The sequence below is a fragment of the Melanerpes formicivorus genome, unplaced genomic scaffold (assembly GCF_026170545.1).
Source record: "Melanerpes formicivorus ecotype bairdi unplaced genomic scaffold, bMelFor1.0.p_v2 SCAF_19, whole genome shotgun sequence".
NCBI classification, from domain to species: Eukaryota; Metazoa; Chordata; class Aves; order Piciformes; family Picidae; genus Melanerpes; species Melanerpes formicivorus.
The window spans coordinates 10,784,660-10,806,158 of record NW_027142371.1 but is presented as its reverse complement, the minus strand read 5'-3'; the positions used below and the strand labels follow the sequence as shown (position 1 = coordinate 10,806,158).

The following is a 21,499-nucleotide window of genomic DNA, read 5'->3' as shown; positions in this document are numbered from 1 at the left end:
GCCTCCGCCGCCAGCCGCCAGCTGCGTCAACTGCGTAGGGCGGCCGCCCTCTACGCCAAATGCACCAGCGCGAGGCTGCCTACGCCAGCTGCGTAGCGCGGGCTTCGTACGCCAAGAGCGCAAATGGAGCCCCACCTCCCGCCCCTGTCTCCGCGCCGGGCTTTGGGGGTGCAGCGTACGGAGTTGGCGTAGGGGGCGCCGTCGACGTGAGGCGGGATGGCGCGCAGCTGCGGAAGCGGCGGGCGGGGGATGAGTGTGCTCTTTTGAGGGAGGCGGCTGGTTCCGGCCCCGCGGGGACGCACGGGCGGCAGCCATGAGCTACGACCGGGCCATCACCGTCTTCTCCCCGGACGGGCACCTCTTCCAGGTGGAGTACGCTCAGGAGGCGGTGAAGAAGGGCTCCACCGCGGTGAGTGAGCGAGCGCGGGGCGCCGGGCTAGCTGGCGGAGGGGAGGCCCGCAGCGGGGCCTGCCCCTCGCCGCTCTCCCCGGCCTGCGGGCCGTGGCACCAGTGGGACCGGGCTTGTGGGGAAGGGCGGCCCGTCACCGTGTGACCTGCTCCCAGAGATCTGCCTTGAGGCCGTAGCAGCGTTCGGGTTCGGTGCTGGGTTCGGAGCTGCCTTAGCGATCGCCGTTTTCTGCAGCGTGGATGCCGTGCTGTTTGGGAAGCTCTGGCTCTGTTTCAGGCCATTGCCGCGCGGTTATGGGAATGTTGGGAGTTCTTAGGCGTTGAGCCGCTGAATAGGAGGCTGGGTATAGGTGAGCGTTCCTCCCATGGTCTTGACAGCCATTGCACTCCCTGGCTGCGCTCAGCCCGCAGGCCCTGGAAGGCAGAGTTAGCAGAGCTGCCTCGGAGGGGAACAAAGCTGCAGCGATCCCGCAGGAGAATAACAATCCTCGATTTCGTTATTCTGCATGATGCAGACTCCTAGTGGATGGGGGAACGTGGCAGTCAGGGCATGCAGAAGCAACTTTCTGCCTCCTGGCTTGCAGTTGTCCCAAGCTTTTGCTCAATGAAATGTGGATGTATTTATTTATTTGATTTATTTCGGCGAGAGAAAATTATTAATACCCAAGTAACGAAGTACCTCGAGGAAAACTTACTGCATTCAGGATGGAAATAAACGTAACAGGATGTAGTGCCATCACACTGTGAGAAGCAGTGGGAATGACTGTGAAAAGTCAACTTTTTTTGTTCTCCCTGATGTTGGAAAACATATTCAAAGTATGAAGCGGGATGGGAAAGCAGCAAGCTGCTGACAGGCTGCTCATAGGTTTTTATTTGGTCTGAACTTCAGAGTTCACTGTCGAGTTCTGAATTGAGCAATACCAACAGACAAGTTGTCGAGGGAGTTTTGGTATTGATCCTGCTGCTGTGGCTGCAGTATTGGAGAGAGTTTCATAGTTTCATAGTTTCATTCAGGGTTGGAAGGGACCACAAGGATCATCTAGTTCCAACCCCCCTGCCATGGGCAGGGACACCCCACACTAGAGTTGGGGAAAACACAGTTGGTAAGAGGAGTGAGAATGCATCCCTTAGACATGACAGGGATTTAAATTGGTGTAAGCTGATTGTGAAACTGCATCTAACGCAATTTTTGTTACGTCTGTCTTTTCTGGAGGTTGTGGCAACACAAGATAAAATCCTGACTTCCAAGTTGAATTGCTGTCCATGGTGTGGGGAGTTTGTGTTGGTTCACTTGTTTCAGCAAAGTTTGCAACTCTCAGGTTTTTAGAGCCTAGCTTAACTTTTTCTTTCTTCTCCTTTTAATGCATTGAAGGTGGGAGTTAGAGGGAAGGACATTGTTGTTCTTGGGGTGGAAAAGAAGTCTGTGGCAAAACTTCAGGATGAAAGAACTGTCCGGAAGATCTGTGCTCTGGATGACAACGTCTGCATGGCATTTGCAGGTAAATGAACCCTTCAAGGGGGGGGGGTGGCAGTTAGTGGAGCACCTTTAGCTATGTTTATGGATTCTGAGAACATGAAATACTTGGCATAACTGGTTGAGGATTATGGTGAAGGAGGATATTTCCATGGCTGCTTACTGTTTCTTAAATAGGAGTATCCTAAGTGGATAAAGGGAGAGAGACAGCAGTCTAGTGAAAGGAAATAGGTGTTAAAGTTACTGAGGTCTTCTAGGTTTAATGGGAAGATGACAGAACTGATGTGTCATTAGCATATGCATCCTTTTAAATGTAGAGCTAAATTTATATGTATATAAAATTAAATATTTAAAACCTTCTGTATAAAAGACCTATTATTCATACATCTCACAGGAGCAGGTTGTCCAGGGAGGTGGTTGAGGCCCCGTCCCTGGAGGTGTTTAAGACCAGGCTGGATGAGGCACTGTCCAGCCTGATCTAGTGTGGGGTGTCCCTGCCCATGGCAGGGGAGTTGGAACTAGATGATCCTTGTGGTCCTTTCCAACCCTGACTGATACTATGATTTCAGAAGGTTTGTTCCCTCTTCAAGTAGTTTAGAATCATAGTGTCAGTAGTGCCTGAAGGGCAGATCTGCTTTATAGCCAGCAAAAACAATGGGGTTGAGGTTTGGTGTGCAAGGTTGATGGACTCAGAAGTTTCTCTGTGGCTCTCTTAGCAAAGGGTTGAGATGCCTGCAGGTGGGTTCACAGCTTTGCAAAGAAGTTCTCTAATGGAGACAAGGTTGTAAATGAAAATGGCATCATTCACTTAGTACAATAAGACATTAATTCTTTTTTCAAGTTCATAATAATTTTTGTTACCTAACATCACAGAGCTGTAGCCTCATCAACTGGACAAGATTTGATGTGCAGATGGAGCTGGTGTATAGTTAGGGTGATTGCATGAGAAACAAACCCAATGTATGTGAACGCTGAGATTGCTTTGCTACTTTGCTCTTAGGTGGAGTGCTGCCATTCTGCCAGCAGTATTGTGGCTACCCTTTGTTATCACAAATAAGGAAGCTGCTCTGTGTGTTTTGATACATTGGCTTCTTTCTGCTGCCTTAAAATGCCTTTTTTTGTTCAGCAAACCTGAGAAAGTGTGATCTCATTCACTGTTCTCATTGCTGTTGACAGTGACCCCATGAGTTTCAGGGCAGGGCTGGTGGCTTTATTGTGTGTATGGTAAGGAGCACGAACCTGAGAGCCCACTCTTGTTTCAGGGCTGACAGCTGATGCCAGGATAGTTATAAATAGAGCTCGTGTGGAGTGTCAGAGCCACAGGCTCACTGTGGAGGATCCTGTCACCGTGGAGTACATCACACGCTACATCGCTAGTCTGAAACAGGTACGTTGGACCACACAGAGGTGCTTAAAAACATGTCCTGACCAACAGCACTTCCAGATGAGTATGTAAAGTGTCTGTCTGGGCCTTGTTCTGCTCAGATGGTAAAAGTCAGCACAAGAGTGTGCATTGTGGGTGTTTATTGCAAATGGGGATGCAGTAACAGAAAAGGATTGGTTACTGTTGGGGTTCTTTCTCCCCAAGATGAAGAAATTAATTAGTACTTGTAAGGACTGCGTGACTGTGTGTGTGATACCATCAGGAACACTGCTCATCTACAGCTCTAATCGCTTCCAGAACCATGGTGCTATGTTACTCTCAAAATGTCTTCAGGGCTCCTGTTCTTTTCCTTACTAAGCTGCTGCAGGGAGGGGTAAGAGGGGAGCAAATCAGTGCAGTACTCAATGTGCTTTTCTCTGGGTACTCAGGAATTCAAACAAATTACAGGGTCAGATTGCACCAAATTGTGTTCTGTGATAAAACTTTCTTTGCCAGTGCATTCAAGTCATGTTCAGCAACTAGTGGGAATTGGAACAAGTCTCATTTGCTTATGCCCAGACAGGTGTTACTGTGGTGATGGTGATAAGTGTCATTCCTGTAGCACTCAACAGCCTGCTAGAGCAGAATGCTGCTCCCTAGAGTTTTCACTTTGTTCCTTTACAGTAACCTCAGGTTCATGTCTGTTATTCTGACAAGTTCAGTATTGCTTTAAAATGGTTACAAACCATGAATCACACAGCTTATTCCTGCTGGGGTGATGTGCAGGTGTGGGGCCTTGTTCCTGTGCACTTCTGGTGTGCAGTGTGGCAGGGACTTTGCCAACCCACTGTAACACTGTTGCCAGTTATTGCCACAGAGGAGGCCCTGTTTTCCCATGGAATTGGTGCAAATCATTGGTGAAAACTCTGTCCAGGTAGTGTCATCTAATTCCTTAAGTGTGCTCATCAAAGCACAGTGGTACACCCAGCCTGACAGACCTGGCTTTGTGCCTCCAGCATCACCCATCAGTGGAGAGAGATGTCCTGAGAGCTGAAATCACACAGCAGACTTCAGTGGGTGTTAGGAACAGGGTTGAACATCCATCAAATCATCACCTCTTACTGCCTTGCTTAGGATCTTCTGTGCTACTTCAACTACCTGAAAGAGGTTGTAATGAGGTTGGGTGATGGTCTCTTCTCCCTAGGGACAAGTGATGGGATGAAAGGAAGTGGCTTCAAGTTGCAGCAGGGGAGGTTCAGGTTGAGTATTTCACTGAAAGGGTTCACAAAGCCTGAAACAGGCTCCCCAGGGAGGTGGCTGAATCCCCATCCCTGGAGGTGTTTAAAAGCCACAGAGATGTGGTGCTGAGGGACACAGTTAAGCAACAGGCTTGGTAGAGTTAGAGAATAACAAGGCTCTGAGCAACCTGAACCAGGGGAGGATGTCCCTGCTGACTGCAGGATGGTTGGACTAAAATGACCTTTGGAAGGCCCTTCTAACCCCAACTGTTCTGTGATTCTGTGATAATGGTTGGACTCAATCTTGCAAGCCTTTTCCAACCAGATATTTGTATGATTCTGTAAGACACCAAATCCTAACACATTGGTGGGAAGAGCCTGCTAAAACTGGTACTTTCCTGTTTGTTAACTCCTGCAGTGTCTGCTCTAGAATGTGTTCAGAACCACTTCTGAAGTATTTCTTCTTTCTGTCAGAGGTACACACAAAGCAATGGTCGCAGACCCTTTGGTATCTCTGCTCTTATTGTGGGATTTGACTTCGATGGAACCCCACGGCTGTACCAGACTGATCCCTCTGGCACATACCATGCTTGGAAAGTGAGTTGATTCTGTCTCTTGTGGAGAAGTAATGAAACACTTGTGAGTTAGTGCCTCCTTTGAAGAGGCATGGGTGTAGAAAGGAGAACTTGCTGGCCAGATGGTGCTGGCTCTCAGCTAGAGAAATCATTAATGATGGCATTTAGTGAGAGTGGCAGCCTGCAGTTCAGCTTTCCTTGGGAAGTTTTGTCCTGTGCCCAAAAACCCATCTGTGCCTGAGGACTGTCTTTTTGTGTGACATTTGGGCAGTGACATGTGCAGTCTTCTGATCACAGAATAGGTTCAGATTATGTAATTACAGGACTCTTACTTCTTGCTTGTTCTGTAAATGAAGTCTTTCCTAAATGTCATTATCCTTTCCCTTTTGATGTTCCCAGGCTAATGCCATCGGCAGAGGAGCCAAATCTGTGCGTGAATTCCTGGAGAAAAACTATACTGATGAAGCCATTGAAACAGATGATCTGACCATTAAACTGGTCATCAAAGCTCTCCTGGAGGTGAGTGTTTTTTGTTCCCTGCTCTGACCTCACTGTCTAGGTGAATTTCTCAAATGAGAGCACATGAAAATCACATCACAGGAGAAAGCGATGAAAGAATCTGTGAAAACTACTTGTTGCAGGCTGTAGGTGTGGGGTTAGTTTGAGGCTCAGAGTATTTCAGGTAACAATTTCTGTTCCTTACCCAGAATGTCCTAGCAGCTCTCTAGGGAGGGAAACAGACTTCAGTTCTGGGCATTAAATGCACCAAAGATGTACTATAACCCAGATGTAGTATAAACCAATCCATAACCCATTTTGTATTGAAGCTTAAGATCTAGAAGATACTAGCAGTTGGGGGTGGAATGAGGTGTTCTTCAGCTACCAGACACATTGCTGCTAGCAGAAAGGCCTTTATTCCTTGAGGGTTACACTGCTACTGGAATGAAGAGCTTAGGGCTTCTGAAGGAAATATACATACCCTTCACCTTCTAAGCAGACTCAGAAGGGGTTTGTTAATGGATACACTCCTAATACCCAAACCTGACTCTCCTTCAGGTGGTGCAGTCTGGTGGGAAGAACATCGAGCTGGCAGTTATGAGGCGAGAACAGCCACTGAAGGTACTGCCTTTTGGTTTGCCTTTTGTCTCTTTGTAGCTGTTTGTCCTTGATCTGCCCTAGCTTCCAGCCCTTTATTTGCCATTCTGCCCCAGCAAGGGCTTGTGTTTACTGTTAGTAGCCAAGGACCTTGTGTCCAGTCAAGGTTCCTGCAGGCTGGACAACCACCAGTTTGCTTTCTTTCCCTGGCAGAACTGGAATTGCTGCAATAAAAGGCTTAAGTTGGACTAGTGTCTACAGGGTCACCTGTTGTTTCTGTTTTAGATCCTCAACCCTGAAGAAATTGAGAAATATGTTGCTGAGATTGAGAAAGAAAAGGAAGAAAATGAAAAGAAGAAACAGAAGAAGACATCATGATAAATGAAGTTTAACTGCTTAGCTGCTTTTTAATTCAAGTGATGGGTTACTCTGTATAGACACCATGTAGGCATTCCACTTACTCATACTGTGCCCCTCTGGAGACCTACAATAAACCTACTGAGTTTTTTTTTAAAGCTGTTATTTTAAACCAATCTGTCTGTTCCTTGGATTTTGAGCCTCTAAGATGAGTTGGTTGGCTACAGAGCAGCAGCGGTGATCCATTAAAGGACAAAGATTCTGTCTGCATTTTTTCCTGGGACCCTTCACTTTAATGATTCTCTTTCACAGTCTCCCTTTGCATCTCCTGTTTTTATCTGGCTGGCTGAAGGGTTGTGTTGTAGCCTCAGAGCTAATAGGAAAAATAAATGCAAGTGTAATACAAGTTAAGGAATAATGCTTTTAAGGGCCAGCATTTGGGCATCAGCCCTGCAGCAGGTGTCAGCTTCACCCCTGCAGGACGGTAATAGAGGTGGTGGGGTCTGGTTTAGGGCATGAGAACAGGGTGCTGCAGACATGGCATGGCAACAGGGGTGCATGACTTGGTGCTCACATAGACCATGCATGATTCATCTGGTTCAGAATAACATGTTGTTGCCCATGAGGAGATTTACAGACCAGTAAGTAACTGGTCCAAGTAACTTGTGCTAAAAATAACTCAACAAATGTTACATACAACATGGTGAAACCATCCAGCTCTGCTCCTTTCTCCTTTTGTGTTGCACCTCAGCTGCTTTTGCTCTACACTTTACCACAGGAGCGTGGTTGCTTCTCCCAGGCCCAGCAGTTGTGAGCCCATTCTCTCTTCCTCTGAGCAGAGGGAGGTGACCGACATGCTGTAAGGGATGTAGGGACCTGGCTCTAGTGCTGGGGACCAGAGTGGGGAGAGGCAGGCTCTGTCCTGTCATCTACTCACTGCATACATTAACATACAGAATGTAATAAACTTAGAGAAATCTAAAGGTGTCAGGTGAAAAGTGTTCACTCGGATGCTTTGGATCCAAGCCCTGGAGTGGTGGGTAGGAACAAGGACTGAAAGCATCACAGAACCCTGGAAGAGGCAGCTCAGCTACAGGCGTCCCTGCCCCAGGACATCTGGGGCGGGTGCTGCTCAGGCATCCTTGGACTTCTCCAGGCAGGAGACAGACCTGTAGCAATCCTTTCACTCCCTGGCCTCACTCCATAACCACACTTAAGTCAAAGACTGCAAAGGAAAGTTGGCAGAGGACAGAAGCCATGGTCCTGCCAGGAGAGTGTTGGACCACATCAGCTAGAGAAACCAAGCTGCTGGAAGCCTCTGTGAGTTTATTTTTCAGTCCCTGAGTTGAATTTGAGTTAAAAGAGCTATTTGGTTTCCTGCACAAGTCACCTCCATCATTCCCTCATGTTGGGAATTTCCACCTGGAAGCTGATGGGGCTGCATCAAAAGCCCAGGGACAGCAGTCTGCTACCCCAGTGCCAACAGGAATGAACATACATTCCCTTTGGGGAAGGACTTGAGGTGAACAAGCCAGGGGCTGAGCCACAGACACTCAGTATAGTCATTCTGCACTGGAATGAGCCAGCTACAGCAAACTCGGAAAGGCTAGGACACATCCATAGTACAGTAACTCCAGCAGTGCCAGTAACAATGACTTCATCTCATGCTAGATCCCTAGGCTTTGCTGTAGAAACAAGGGGAATTACTGCCTTAAAGTAAATGAAAAGGCATTATCACACCTTATGAGTTCTCATTTTGTCAGAGCCACCCTGGACAAGTCAGTTGACTCTGGCAGCACAATTCCATTCCAGCACTCACTGTCACACTGGCTGTTTTGCCAGCAGAGCAATTAGAGGCTTGCAGCAGCCCTTTCAGCACACACCCTACTCTGCTGGTAGGAGCCCAGAGACCACAGGCTGTTGTGGCTACTGACCCAGCATGCTGCCACCCAAAGCAAACTCAAGCTAAGCCCCAGCAGCCCAGGGACTTGGCAGCCTCACCATGAGGTGAACACGCAGGGCAGTCTGGGCAACAGCAACGCTTGGCTGATTCCTCTGCAAGAGTAGAGCACAGAAACAGGGTAGCAGTGACAAGGGGGGGTGTCAGTGCCCGGATTAGGGGTTTTAAGCCCTTTTCAAACACTCTGTAATACCCTGCAGCCTGCCAACCTGCTTTTCTCTTACATCTGAGCCCCGCTGCCTGGACAGGCGCCTGACAAGCTGTAGGAACCGATGTTACTGAGCTACGGCCAGAACAGAGCAAGAGAGAAACATTAAACATTTACATGTTTATTGTAATTACAATTTACATTACTCCAAAGAGCAGCCCCACTGCTATGTTCTAATTCTTAGCAATAAGGTCCTACAAAAATAAATCCAAGCTTTTACAGGAACCTAGGTCAATGCATAACTAAAAACTTCTAGCTATGTAAGGGGTTCAGTCGTCAAGGTGCTTTTTCAACAAAATTCCCTACCAACCAAAAAAGGGACACATGCCTAGAGCAATTTAACCCACTTAGTCATGCAAACAAAGGTAACCCCTCCCTCCCAGCCCTTCTCCCCACATACAGGTTGTTAAAAACAAAAGGAAAACCAACTAAACTATTTACAGTATGGGGGGCACAGAGGAAACAAATAAACATGCCCATCTGTTAAGCTTCATTATATGGACTCCCGTCCCTAACTTAATGAAAACATTCCAAAGTGTTCCACCACACTCTACTAGCGTACAGAACTGTGTGTTTGGTACTACCCATGAGTGAGGTACAGACTGAGGCCAAGTCAGAGCTACAGATCCCCTTCCCAGACAGTCAGCTACTGCCAAAAACTCTGCTGTGAGCAGACAGTTACATTTGCTGCTCTTGTCCCACCACAGATGCAGCACTATCCCCCAACACTGCCCTGACCCAGCAGGGAGCTCCCAGCCTCTGAGGAGTCCCCAGCACTCTCCAGCTGGAGTGAAAGTCATAGTTCTGTGTGAACCTGCAGTACCTCCCTGTTAGTACCAGCAGACAAACAGTTGTACAATCACTTACACTACTACATGATCAACAATCCAGTATTCCCAAGTGACAATATACACAACTCCTTCAGCACCAGGAATCCATTCTTCCAGATACCAAGTGCTACTTCACACCTGCTGCCATGAACAGTGAGACCAGCAGCACCAAAGAATCCATTTGGTTCCTCAGAACAAACAAATTATAGCTGGTTTGTTTCAAGTGAGCTTTGGTTCCATGTTCAAAATAGCATGATTTATCTTCTTCAGGGTTCAGAAAAGGAGTCTGACTTTAAGCTTAGACTGTAGCAGCCTTTGAGAGACCCAGAAAGAAGAACCATGTAAGTTAATCTGCACTTAAAAAAATAAACCAAAAAATAAACAAAAAAAAAAAAGACACCCTGAAGAAGGTACCCCTGAACACATTCCCTCTTCCAAAGAATACTCCAGCTGACAGTTGCTGGTCCAAAATAAGTCCAGAATATAAGCAGTAGTACATGAAGTTCTGTCGCTTGAGCTGAGACAGTAAACAATATGAACCATTTTCCCACATTAGTGCAGCAGTTGGTTGTTTTCTTTCTATATACAGTTTTCATCCTCTCAGGAGATGTGTGAGAACCTATTCAGAAGGAGAAGCAGAATTAGATTTGGCATCACAGGGGTCTTCCCGAGAAAAGCAGCAAAGTTCACACCCATGTAGCAGCTGAAGTGTACGGCTAGAGCCTCAGCTCACACAAGCAGCTCTTGCCTTCTCAGACAGAAGGCTAGCCCAAGAAATCAACAGAACAATCAACATAATGAACACAACAGAACAACTCATACTGCCTTCTGCCACTTAGGACTGATCAGATCAAATAAGGACCAACTCTTGTTATATCCATGAGATTGAAGAGGAAGAGGTTGCACAGATAGTTCAGGCAAAGAGAAGAGACCAACCTGACTCAGACAATTTATTCCAACTCAAAGAAAAACTTGCCTCTGAAGTTACACTCTGCCAGTACCAGCTCTGTGAGCGGTCTGGTTTCGCCGTGCTGCTCCATTACCCCTTCCACCTCGAAATCCACCACGAAAGCTGCGGCCACGGAGGAACCGTCCGGACACTCCAAATGTCTCTGTATTGAGCTTCCTTTCTTCAGCCCATGTGGTGCGCCTGGAACTGAGCACCACTGCATTCAGGTTTCATCTAAACATTAGATGGCCACCAACCCAGCTAGCCAGGAAGCCTCAGGCTTCCCCATTTTCTTGAACCAAAGTACAACTAATGCCATTCACAAACTCACTAACTCAATTCCTCTGCTAAGCACAGATCTGAAAGTGATACCTGTTGGTTTTCTTTTCACATTGGAAAACTGAAGATGGGCCTAGAAAAAGGGTTGAACACACTCTTACTGACACTTCTAACCCTGTCTTTTCTCAAAAACCACAGTGAAGCCTCTCCAGAGACCCAGGAAGCCCTGTCATAGATGAGGTTCTGCAGTGCTGCTGAGATAGCTCTACAGCTCCAGCATGCTGCTTCCTTAGCAGAGCTGCCCAGTCCTGAACACCTTCCAGCAAGCACTTAGTAAGAAAGCTTTGCTGAAGGGAAGCAGAGCCATTACCAAGGGAATTTCTCACACTGACACTGAAAGGAAGTCGGAATTCACCAGGCAGTTGATAATATCAGTGTCTGCAGCAAAAGATGAAGCTTTAATACTCCCAAAATTTAAACCTGATGCATTCCCAGAGGTAGACCTGACCTCCTCCCTACCCCAACTGCAGGCTTAGCTTGCTCCTGTCTGCAAGTGGCACTATCTTCAGCACAGTACAGCCCTGATGCCTCCTCTCACAGATGAGGTAAGAAATTTGCTTGAAATCAATGGGCTCAAAATGAGTTCCAGGAAAGAACTGGAAATTCCTATAGCATAGTTTAGGCAAGTGTATCAGCATCAGCTGAAATCCTTGGGTTTCGTTTGATCCCACTGCATGAAGTTAAGATCAGTTGTGAGCCACCAAACCCATGGTGACACTCCCTCCTAAAGACCCTTCTGCTGACTTTGTGTGACATACATCTAGAATTCTACACTTAAAATTGCATTAAAAAAAAAAAGCAAGCTTTTAGAGCACAACTCACCTAGATTTCAGTTCTGAAGAAATGTTGTCAAAGAAGGACTTGGATTTATCATAATAGCAGTTGGGCCCCAGAAGGTCCTCCTCCGCATTACCATCATTGTTTTGAGTTGCCACTCCAGGGTCCCCTTTTTCTTCCCCCGTCTCTGCTTTGTCATCTGAAGATAATAAAATGCATTACATTCCCTTGATGCATTCTGAAGAGCCATCTGTTCTCCTGCTGCCTCAAACAAGATTTGAGATGCTGCCACATGTAATCATGCAGTTTCTCAGAAAGTTTTATCTGGGCAGTGTTTACTACTAGCTCAGCAATTCATATTTAAGGAAGTCACAAACCTTTAAAGTTTAGCTTCTTCTTGAATTCTTTGTCAAGTTCCTCTCTGTTGAATTGTGCATTTGCACTTTCAAAGTCAAAGTCACCTTCAAATTTTATTGTATTTTCCTTCACAGTAGTTGGTCTGTTTTGCCCTCTAGAACGGTTTCTGGTTCTCCTGTTTCCTGAAAGCAGGAGAGTTTAAACACTTGGTATCGCACAGGGAGGTTAAATGACTTGCTCAAGACCAGAGGAAACCAGGGTTAGAACTCAGGAGTTTCTGGCTTCCAGTCCTGTGGTTAGGCCACACCTCTTTGAGAGTAACTTCTGAACTTGGCTGTAGAAGACACATTACAGCAACACTTTAAACTTTCTGAAAAGCATTCCTGGATGTCAGTCTTACCACTAAGACAGACCAACTTCCCTTCCAGTGTGAACACAGGAAATCAGAACAAGTATTACGCCAACTGAAGCTGAGGGAAGTGAGGAAAACTATCTTGCCTGTCTGGTCTCCATCTGCAAGCATAATACCATAATTAGTCTACAACCCCATCACAATGGGTGAAGTGGAACAGGCCACTGGTTTCAGAAAACCCACCCAAGACTCATCCACACACAAAGGGAGATTGTACTTCGTATAGTTACTAGTTTCCAACTGAGACACCAACAACAACTTCTTGGAAGGGCTATAACCCCTTCTACAGTGCTGCTTTGAGGCAAATTGAAGACCTGGGTCTGCAGTTCTGTTGCCCAACTCTTATTATTTCGCTTGGGCAGAGATACTTGTTTGATTTTCATTTTGCTGCCTTCTTAGCTGTGCTTAAAATGCAGTCTCGAGATAGGAACTCCAATCTCTGGAAGCAAGGGCTCCATAGCTCCTCTGTTATGGGAGCTCTGGAGATCCTTTAAAAGGCTGCTCTTCCCAGTAAATGTATTTCAGGTTTCAGAGAAGCCAACTCAGAGTACCCATTTTTATAGTGTACCTTCAAGCCTCTAGAAAGACACTAGAATGCAGTCCCTGTAATGGTCTGGACTTCTGTAACTCCAGAACCCACTTTGTCAGGGAAGCATCTCTGGATGCCCAAAGCCTTATCAAGTTTTATTTGGTTCCCAATATTCTGCCTGATAATCCTTCACTGAAGTTAGCAATATTTGCCTTTATGAACTAATCTGACTTCAGTGTCAGGTTAACCTACCCGATCTTCTCCTTTGAGGTCTTCTGTTTTCATCATTCACCTGTCCTTGGGTTTGCACAGGTGCTGGCTGGACTGTATCTACTGAACAAGAAGGATAAACTTACAGGAGCACAACAACAAAACCAAACCACTTCAGTCTTGCTCTGCCCCTTTGGAGGATGCTTCAAAACAACACTTCATGCTGCAGTGGTGCACACCTACCATTTGTCTTACCGCTGCCCTGCGGCACCTGCCGACCATTGCGCTGGACCCCAGGGGTCACTTTCACTGGGGGTGGCTTTTGTGAATTCATGTTGTCAACGGGGCCAGTCTGAACTGCCTGCTCTACCATGGGGCTTTTGCGGACTGGGTGAACAGAAGGAAAGCCAGCACCTGGAAAAAATCCCAATGACTAAGTGCCTCTTGGAAAAAGTCTGTCAGCGCTATTCAAACCCTACCCACCTCTACGGAGAAACCGTTTTGTCAGGAATTACTCAAAGCTATGAATGTTTATCATTACATGTGATGTTTAAGTGGCATATACAGTAGGTAAGGCACTGCTGCCATAGCAGCTGTGGCTCTCTAATCCAGAGCCTTAAAGTCAGGACATCTACCCATTTATTTCTTAAAGTAAGTTAGACATACAATGAGATAAGCAAGTCAGGTCAGTCTCTTTAACAGTTTATACCAAGATCTATTTTGTAGGTGTATCCTTGGTTATGTAGGACTTTACTTTATACACTACTTTAAATCTGAGGCAAAAATTCACTGTTTTGGAACTGCTCAAGAAAGCTTCCCCACTTTGTCAAAAAAAAAAATAAAGAAAGAAGAAAGAAACAAACAAAAACCACAAACATTTTGCAGCAAAAGCTTAACCACCTCAACTCTATCCCATTTTGTAAGCCGCTTTTAGAAGTCCTTCAGTTTCATTGCTAAATTGTTAGCTGTCAGACAAAGAAAACCTGAAACCAGACCAGGATCTCAAAGTTACCCTTTTAAATTCCTTCTTGGTCAAGGCCAAAGTGTTACCAAGACTTCTGTTGCTCTTCCATCCAGGCTTATTTATTCACACTACAAAACACGTAAATACTTTTCATGGTTTGGTATACCTTACACCAATGATATTAAAAAGTGACAGTCTTCAGTACTCAGAAGAAACACTGCATTCTAGACTTAATTAGAGCTTTGGGGCTACTACAGGTTTATGTAGTTATGCATAAGAACTGCTTGGAAGCAAACTTTTAATGGAATATACTTAAGAGCAAGAAAAGTGAAAAGCTGAAGAGTACACACAGACCAAGCCACTGACACTTCTGGGTCACCCAAGTCCACATGAGATATACCCAGTAGGTAACATCATGCAGGCTCTCAGTTAGTGTACACCTGGAAAACTTGCAAGGAAGACAGACACATCCTAAGGATTATTCAGTAGGACAAAGCTGCTGTGCAAGTTTAACACAAGAAAGTTTTGAAGCTTAGCCAGAATATTGAGAAAGTATGTACAGATAGATGGCCAAACCCAGGGTAAGTACAAACAGTTTCATGCCAAAACAAGCACACATGCTTAAGTTAAAAACAGATTAAACTAATTACCATGTGTAAATGCAGGCTGCACCTGGTCTCTCTGCTCTGAGGACAGTCAGTCTAGTATCTCTAGTCAACCTTCTTTAAAAGCATTTTACACAAAGAAGCAAGCACCCAGAACTATGTTATCTCAACCTACCACAACTCAGAAGTTGCTGTTAGTCATGCTCTACTAATTGGGAGCCTTGACAAGGTATCATGCCCCATCATGCATGAAATGTATCCTGATGTTTCCTCAATAGCAGCAATACTCCTGAATTTTCTGTTAACCTCAGTCTCTCACAATGGGACCACCCATAATTTAAGCAGTATGCTAATCTTTCCAGGAAAGGCTAATTTATTCCTCACCCATTCCCTGAGGAGACAGGTTCCTGGATAGGACACAGCACATGAACATCCCTAAACCTTAGCCCTTAACCTTACACAGGAGGATCCACTGTTCTGTATGGCTTTTTTCCCTAACTGATACTTCTAGGACAGGTGAAATACTTCATGTGATGAAAGCCAAAAAGAGCTGAGAACAAACTAGTTCTACTAGCATTACCCACATAAGTACTATCATTCTAGGAGGGGTTAACAAGAACAGAGTGTTTGCAAGTGTCATGCAGTTCTTCCAAATATTTGGAGTCCTCAAACTGCTGTTACCCTTGGAAGAGAGCTGATGGGGCTCTGAAGACATGTCAGGTTCTGATACAGGTTGTGGAGACGGAGAAGAACTAGGGCTGGAAGCAGCTGCTGATGCTGGAGGGCTTACCAATTTCTCTGAAGAGATAGAAGGAAGAAGAGAGAGCAAAGATACATGGATAAGATACAAGGTAGTGAAACATCTGAAGGACTTGGAAAGAGGTACAAGAATCTCTAGAACAGCATTAGAGCGGCTTATTTACAGACCTCTCTGGGAATACAATGGTTTTTCACATGTGATGTGTGTAAGGTGTGTTAGGTTAGAAATGGACTGGCTTCAACTGTTAGGTGTTCACGTTACTTCCAGCTGTTTGGACTGTTTCTCCTTCGCGTGCATGTGTGTGCAAGTGAAACACAGGCCTCTTTGCAGCAAGATCACTGCAAAAAGCTGTTAGCTACTTATTTGCTGCTTATTGCAGACCAAGACTTGGCAAAGAATTTGGCATTAGTCATTTGGTTTCACAGTAGCTGCATACAAGGACTGTACCTTTATTTTAGCAAGTAAAGTTTGTACTTACCTAAACCTAAGGAAGCTGCATACTGCTGGCTAAGCAAAGAACTGGCAGCAAGCTGGCTGTAAGGTGGCATACCTCTAAACGGGCTGTAAGGCACATGTGGCTGAAAGGATGATGTAGAGGCAGAGCCCAGTGAAGACTGTAACAAGACAAAGTACATTTCCATTTACAGTGTCCAGAAGTCAGATTGCTTTGGCAGTGATTCTTTACTTCACATACAGCATTACTAAAGCTTAAGTAAACACTGAGGAGGGTTAGTTTACCTCTTTACGATTTTCCTGCATTCTCAGCTAGGTAAACTAGCTCTGGCTTTTGTTGACTGAAGTCTTTAGTGTTGCTGCTATTTTAAACATTACAGTGAAATTCAGGACGCTTCAAACAATCTGAAGATTCCTGGAGACACTTACTGGCCTTCATTTTTACAAGTTCATACCAAAAGTCCAGTCAGCAATGTTTTATCACAGCTTTCTACCAACATTTCAGGCTAACTTACTTGAACAATGGCAGGATCTTGTGGCAGAGTATGCTGAGCTTTTGGAGGTTCACAGACAGTGATGTCTTTGATGTCACTTCCTCGGAAAATAATGTACTCATAGATTTCTTCTCTTGGAGGAGCAGGTCTGTCTGTGGGCCGGTCCTCGGTGCCGAAGGAGCGCACTTCATGGAAAAGATGATTGCTAGCTCAGAATTACCACTGCAGCGCCGTGAGAATTCACATTTAAGCAATTCAAAAGTCCTTTTGCAATACTTGCCAATTCCAACAACAACAACAACATGTTACCTCCAGAACCCTGAATCTCCTTATCATGCACATCTGTTCCCTCAAATGCCAAATTTTTCAGCAGCCTGTATAAACAGTTTTGTTTACATCAAGCTGTGAAGGTAAAGACCACAGACCAGCTGGAGTGAAGAATCCTGCTCCAAAGCTGAGGACTTCCCTACAGCACTGTGCTGCCACGTTCCCCTTCTCTCCCAGCACCTGTCCCATGCAGGCACTCAGCTCAGGACAAGCGCTGCTGCAGCAGCCCACAGAAGAGGCCCCCAAAGCAGCATGGAAAAAAAGAATAAAATCTTAGACTTTAGAGCTCAAACTTTCACCTTGGGTTTCAGATATTTATTACACAGAGGTAGTTTTATCAGTTACAAGAACTTCCCACTAAAATTCTCTCTACTCCATGCCACTGGTTTTATCATTAATAGCCACAGCTTAGTGATTAGTCTAAAACCTCAGTGCTACTGAGGTTTCAATTGAGTGCAAGCTGTCAGAACCCTTGAGCAGGTACCGACCAGGGATGTCACCCAGGAGAGTGGAAAGAAATCTGCAGTTGACTGTGTGGCAGATACCAGGTAGAAGTATAAGTGAACTTGAGCCATTAAGAGGTCAGATTGGGACTTACTGGACTGTTAGTGCAGTACAACAGGCAGCATGGTTACAACAGACACTGACACCTGAAAGCTGCAATGGGCTAGAGAATAAGCATGTTCTGCACAAACAAGAGATGTCTCCAAGTCACAAGTTTATGGAGTGCACTAGTCTAGTTATTTTCTGTCTTTGTGAGGCTTTGCCAGCTGAGAAACACCAGCACATACTGGTTTGATGCACAGTTTCTGCAGTTGAAGAATCCTGTATTGGAGTTGCATCATTTGCTTCTAACAGGTTACCCACCGCTGAATTAACTTCTCTGCCAGGACATGCCATGATTCCTGCAGTACCCTTACAAATGACATCCTTAACAGACCTTTCACAAGCACTGCCATGTCACAGTCTGTGGTGACATGCCAGCCAGTTGCCATTCCCACTGTACAGGTGGAAAGATAAGCAGACAGCTTTATCACATGGATGACAGGGAACACCACAGTTTGGCCAGAAAAAGGGCAGAAAAAGTGGGTCCACTCAACTCCAGTGCTCAGCATTCCTAGTGTACTATACTGTTAATAACTTTCTGGGACCACTGATGGTTGTGGACAGGGCTACTCATCAAGACCCCTGTTCCCAGAGACAGGTGGTTCCATTACCAAGCAGCAGTTCGTGCTGCAAGCAGTCTTCACCTCTGTCCAACATGTATGTAGTCTCTCAGGGAGCAGCAAGGTCAGGGCCAAACGTTGTTTCTCTCATGCTGATGCTGTTTAGCACCTCAACACCTCTAACTGGAAGGGAATCTTAACTGGAACAAGGAGAAGCTGTCAGTCACTTCCTTTGAAAGGCTGTCTTCCATTAGTTCCTAGGGTCTATAACCTCTCCAAGTTATTTTAGACCTCCAGCTGCTGTTTGATCACGTTACAGCTGTAACCTAGTCAACTAGAAACATTATAAACTGCAAACAGTCCTTGTGGCCTTTTAGATGTGAACTGTACCAGTGATACCCATGTTCAAGATTAGATTATTGCAGCACACAGCTCACGGCAAGACCTACTAAGGTTATCCAGGGCATACTGCAGAATCTCATGGCTTGCCTGGAAAGAACCACGTCGTCTTTGAGCACCAGGATCAGCCTGTCAACTTCCACATGGAGAAACACATGACTGGCAGAGCCTGAAGCTCAGTTGGCTGGTCCCAAGGCCTCCAACTAAAAGACTGAAAAACTATATCCTTGTTGGTATACAAGGCAGCAGTGAGAACATTTCAGAGGGCTTGAGCATGCCTGCCCCTGCTTTGAAGTGTTTTAACAATTTCCAGCCCACCATGAAGCACAGCTTTAAGTTCCTGAGGACATCCAAAGGGTTGTGTCCCATGAAGAGTTACAGGGACTATTGTTTTCAGATGAACAGGAAATCAATCCCACGCCACACTGCAGCTAGTGTTTTAAAACGTTATCTGTGCTCATGTGTAGGGAGGGCTCAGTTGAGCTGGACCTCTGAAGGGTCAGGAAGCATAAATTTAGTGACTAGCTGTCTAGACAGCAGAGCTTATACAGCTACTTCTTGCTCAAAAACTTTAGTTTCCTCAGACTTCTATAGGAGGAGTAAGTTTCTGACATTCACTACCAGCAGGACAAAGTCCCTTTGTTTGCAATTTAAGTTTAGCACCCAGCAAGCCAAAACTTCCTTGCAGTGCTTAATCAAGCACATGGAATGTCCTTATCCAGTGTTTTAAGATACTGTGCATCTGTTGAGATTAACCAGGAATCAAATACATTGAAGTTAGTCCTGCTCTGAGCAAGAGCCTGAACCAGATTCCTTCCTGAGGTCTCCTTCAACATAAACATCTCTTTCTATCACTCAGATGATAAAAATCAGACTAGCACTTACATTACCTACTGAAGTTACCTGAGCCCTAAACAGGTAGTACATTAAGTCCTAGATGCCTCTATCTGAACAACTTCAACTGCATGCCAGTAATTCACAGTTCTTCCCACCCTTTAGAGCAAATCTTTCAAACCACTGTCACCAACTTGAACATTGTTGCTATGTTCATCCTTCTCACACTAATTTTGATAAAAAGTCTCCAAATTCAAAGAGCTCCCGGAGCTAAAATGTAAAGCAGGGTTTGCAAAGTTTATAGACTAGCACTTCAATAAAGATAAATGTATTCTCTATCTAATGAAACAACTACTTCTCAGGCATTCCAGGCCATCAAAATTGAACACTGAGGCCAGAAATATTACACAGAGCATGTGCTTTCTCACACCATAAGGCACTTTAATCATATATGGCTTTGAAACAGACCACTCAAGCTCTGAAATAGCAAGTGTCATGGGAAAGTCAGAACCTTGTGAGAAGCCATTTCTACTTGCTTCTGGGTAAAAGTGAAGAGACTTTCCTGCATGTGCAGTAGAGGAGCTTCATCCTTCTTCCAACCTCTCAATGATTTTGAGTGAAGCACTAATAAACAGCTCCAGTTGTATATTTAAATAAGAAGCTGGAAAGTGAAAATTCACACTCTTAACTCCAAAACACACACACAAATAGATGTTGAATACTCATGTCCAGCACCACATAAACATCGTTATACTGAATAAACACTTTGGCACAGGCTAACTTGAGGCTAATGGAGAATCAAGTAAGTTCATGTGCCAGCAGATAGTCTTTCAAAACAAAAAATATCTGGTTTGTGGACAATCCTGATGGGTTCCTGAAGGCAACAAAGAAAGTGTGAACTTCTCAAGAACTGGGAAGGGCAAAAGTGAGGGAAAGAAAAAGCTGATGTACATTAGCTAGAGTAACCAAGCTGGACATTAAAAGCAATGCAGAAGTGAGACCTCGTTTGAGATACCAAACAAGACAGGACAGGTTTTTCTGAGGGTAAATATGGGAGTTCCCAGCACAGGCAACAAATGACACCACCTAAGCAGAAGATAAAGATCACTACTTCTACAGGGAAACAAGACACAAGGCCTTGATGAGCAGCCTGCAAAGGCAGAAAGAGCCAGACACACGTGCAGACAGCCCACAGTGCCCTGTACATGAGTTCTCACTCTCTTCACCTGAGCAGAGTCCAGTTATCGATCACCAAAGGAACAAAGACACACCAATAGCAACTGTGGTTTTTTCCCAGCACTGGCCTGGGGCCCTGCTCAAGTCAAGCATGGAGGTACTGCTGGGCATCAACGTACAGAGAGGAAGCAAACCATGAACAGCGATGCAGACCATCACCTTTCTAGCTCTGACAATAGTACAATGAGGCAGCACCGCTGGCGGCTCTCCTTTCTCTTCAAGAGACTAGGAAACTCAGCGTGAAAACCAGCGGCTGTTCAGCATTGCGGGCCCTGGCCGCCCCGCCGGCTCGAAGCGAAGGCAGAGCAAACCCCCTTCACGGCTCGTCTCCGCATCACGGAGCGGCCTCACAAATGCTGACTCACGGAAACCACCAGCGCCGACGACGCTGTGCTCCAACCCCGTCGCCCCTCGCCCCAAGAGCGGATAAGCCGCGGGCCCCGCCGCAGCCCCCCGCGGCGGGCTCCGGCTGCCGCTCACCCAGGCCGGGCTCATTGTTCAGGGGACAGAGGCGGCGGGCGAGGCGGGCGGGCCCCCTGCCTCCCCTCAACGAGCACCGGGCCGCGGCGCTAGAGCCAGCCTAGGCCCGTCCGCACACCCCCCCCAACACATACACCGCCCGGGAGGGATCCGGAGCGCCGCCTCACCCTTGGCCAGCGCCACGGTGGAGTTCTCTGTGTCGATGGTGTAGAGGATGCCCTCATAGCGGATCTGTGCTTTGGAGATCAGGCTGATCTTGCTGCCGATGTAGGGGGTCCCTGAACTCATGGCGGCGGCGGCGCCGCGCTGGGCCAGGCCGAGGGGAGAAGGAAGGCCGCGCGGGTCCCCGCGGAGACACCGCGGCCGCCCACGCACACTGCGGAGCCGGGAGTCCCGCCGCGCCCGCCTTATATAGGGCGGAGGGAGACGGGCTGAGGGGAGAGAGGCAGGGTTGGGGAGTGCTGCGACCCTGCCGCGCATGCGCCGCCACCGCCTGCTATTGACCAGACGGGAGACGGGGTCAGACGCGGGGGGGCGGGGGGGGGAAGCCTAAGGCCTGAATCACGTGACCGGCCCAGGCGAGTGTGCCACGTGCGCTGGCGGGCGGGGCGGAGCGAGACGGGGCGGGGCGAGAGCTCGTGCCCTTCCCGCGCTGCTGCGGAGGCTGAGGGGAGGGCGCGGGCAGCGGGGCGTGGGCTCC

General features: G+C 46.5%; 2 protein-coding genes across 6 annotated transcripts; one reads left to right on the top strand and one right to left on the bottom strand.

Annotated features, from left to right (window-relative positions):
* Positions 1 to 244: 244 nt before the first annotated feature.
* On the top strand, positions 245 to 6,668 carry PSMA7 (proteasome 20S subunit alpha 7). The gene is made up of 7 exons (XM_068150057.1): positions 245 to 409; positions 1,781 to 1,907; positions 3,145 to 3,269; positions 4,958 to 5,080; positions 5,458 to 5,577; positions 6,115 to 6,177; positions 6,439 to 6,668. The coding sequence occupies exons 1-7, from the start codon at positions 314 to 316 to the stop codon at positions 6,529 to 6,531; spliced, it is 747 nt and encodes a 248-aa protein (XP_068006158.1). The 5' UTR covers positions 245 to 313; the 3' UTR covers positions 6,532 to 6,668.
* A 2,115-nt stretch (positions 6,669 to 8,783) lies between these two features.
* Positions 8,784 to 21,303, bottom strand: LSM14B (LSM family member 14B). 5 transcript variants are annotated; one of them, XM_068150052.1, is made up of 10 exons: positions 20,967 to 21,303; positions 16,379 to 16,542; positions 15,889 to 16,024; positions 15,332 to 15,448; positions 13,325 to 13,495; positions 13,124 to 13,204; positions 11,951 to 12,112; positions 11,619 to 11,772; positions 10,485 to 10,664; positions 8,784 to 10,127 (listed from the first exon to the last, which is right to left on the bottom strand). In XM_068150052.1, exons 1-9 carry the CDS (start codon positions 21,277 to 21,279, stop codon positions 10,493 to 10,495), a joined length of 1,470 nt encoding a protein of 489 aa, XP_068006153.1. In that variant the 5' UTR covers positions 21,280 to 21,303; the 3' UTR covers positions 8,784 to 10,127; positions 10,485 to 10,492. The 5 variants fall into 5 exon arrangements, with proteins under 5 accessions (XP_068006153.1, XP_068006154.1, XP_068006155.1 ...); XM_068150053.1 differs by having other exon boundaries at positions 13,124 to 13,201; XM_068150054.1 differs by lacking the exon at positions 15,332 to 15,448.
* Positions 21,304 to 21,499: the final 196 nt, after the last annotated feature.

Bases quoted from the DNA above. Each gene is read 5' to 3' on its own strand.
- PSMA7 (XM_068150057.1), top strand. From the start codon at position 314: ATGAGCTACGACCGGGCCATCACCGTCTTCTCCCCGGACGGGCACCTC. The intron at 1,908-3,144 runs GTAAATGAACCC...CTCTTGTTTCAG, and splicing joins CGTCTGCATGGCATTTGCAG to GGCTGACAGCTGATGCCAGG. The intron at 5,578-6,114 runs GTGAGTGTTTTT...ACTCTCCTTCAG, and splicing joins TCATCAAAGCTCTCCTGGAG to GTGGTGCAGTCTGGTGGGAA.
- LSM14B (XM_068150052.1), bottom strand. From the start codon at position 21,279: ATGCGCGGCAGGGTCGCAGCACTCCCCAACCCTGCCTCTCTCCCCTCA. The intron at 16,025-16,378 runs GTAAGTTAGCCT...GTCTTGTTACAG, and splicing joins AAGATCCTGCCATTGTTCAA to TCTTCACTGGGCTCTGCCTC. The intron at 15,449-15,888 runs GTAAGTACAAAC...CTATCTCTTCAG, and splicing joins TGCAGCTTCCTTAGGTTTAG to AGAAATTGGTAAGCCCTCCA.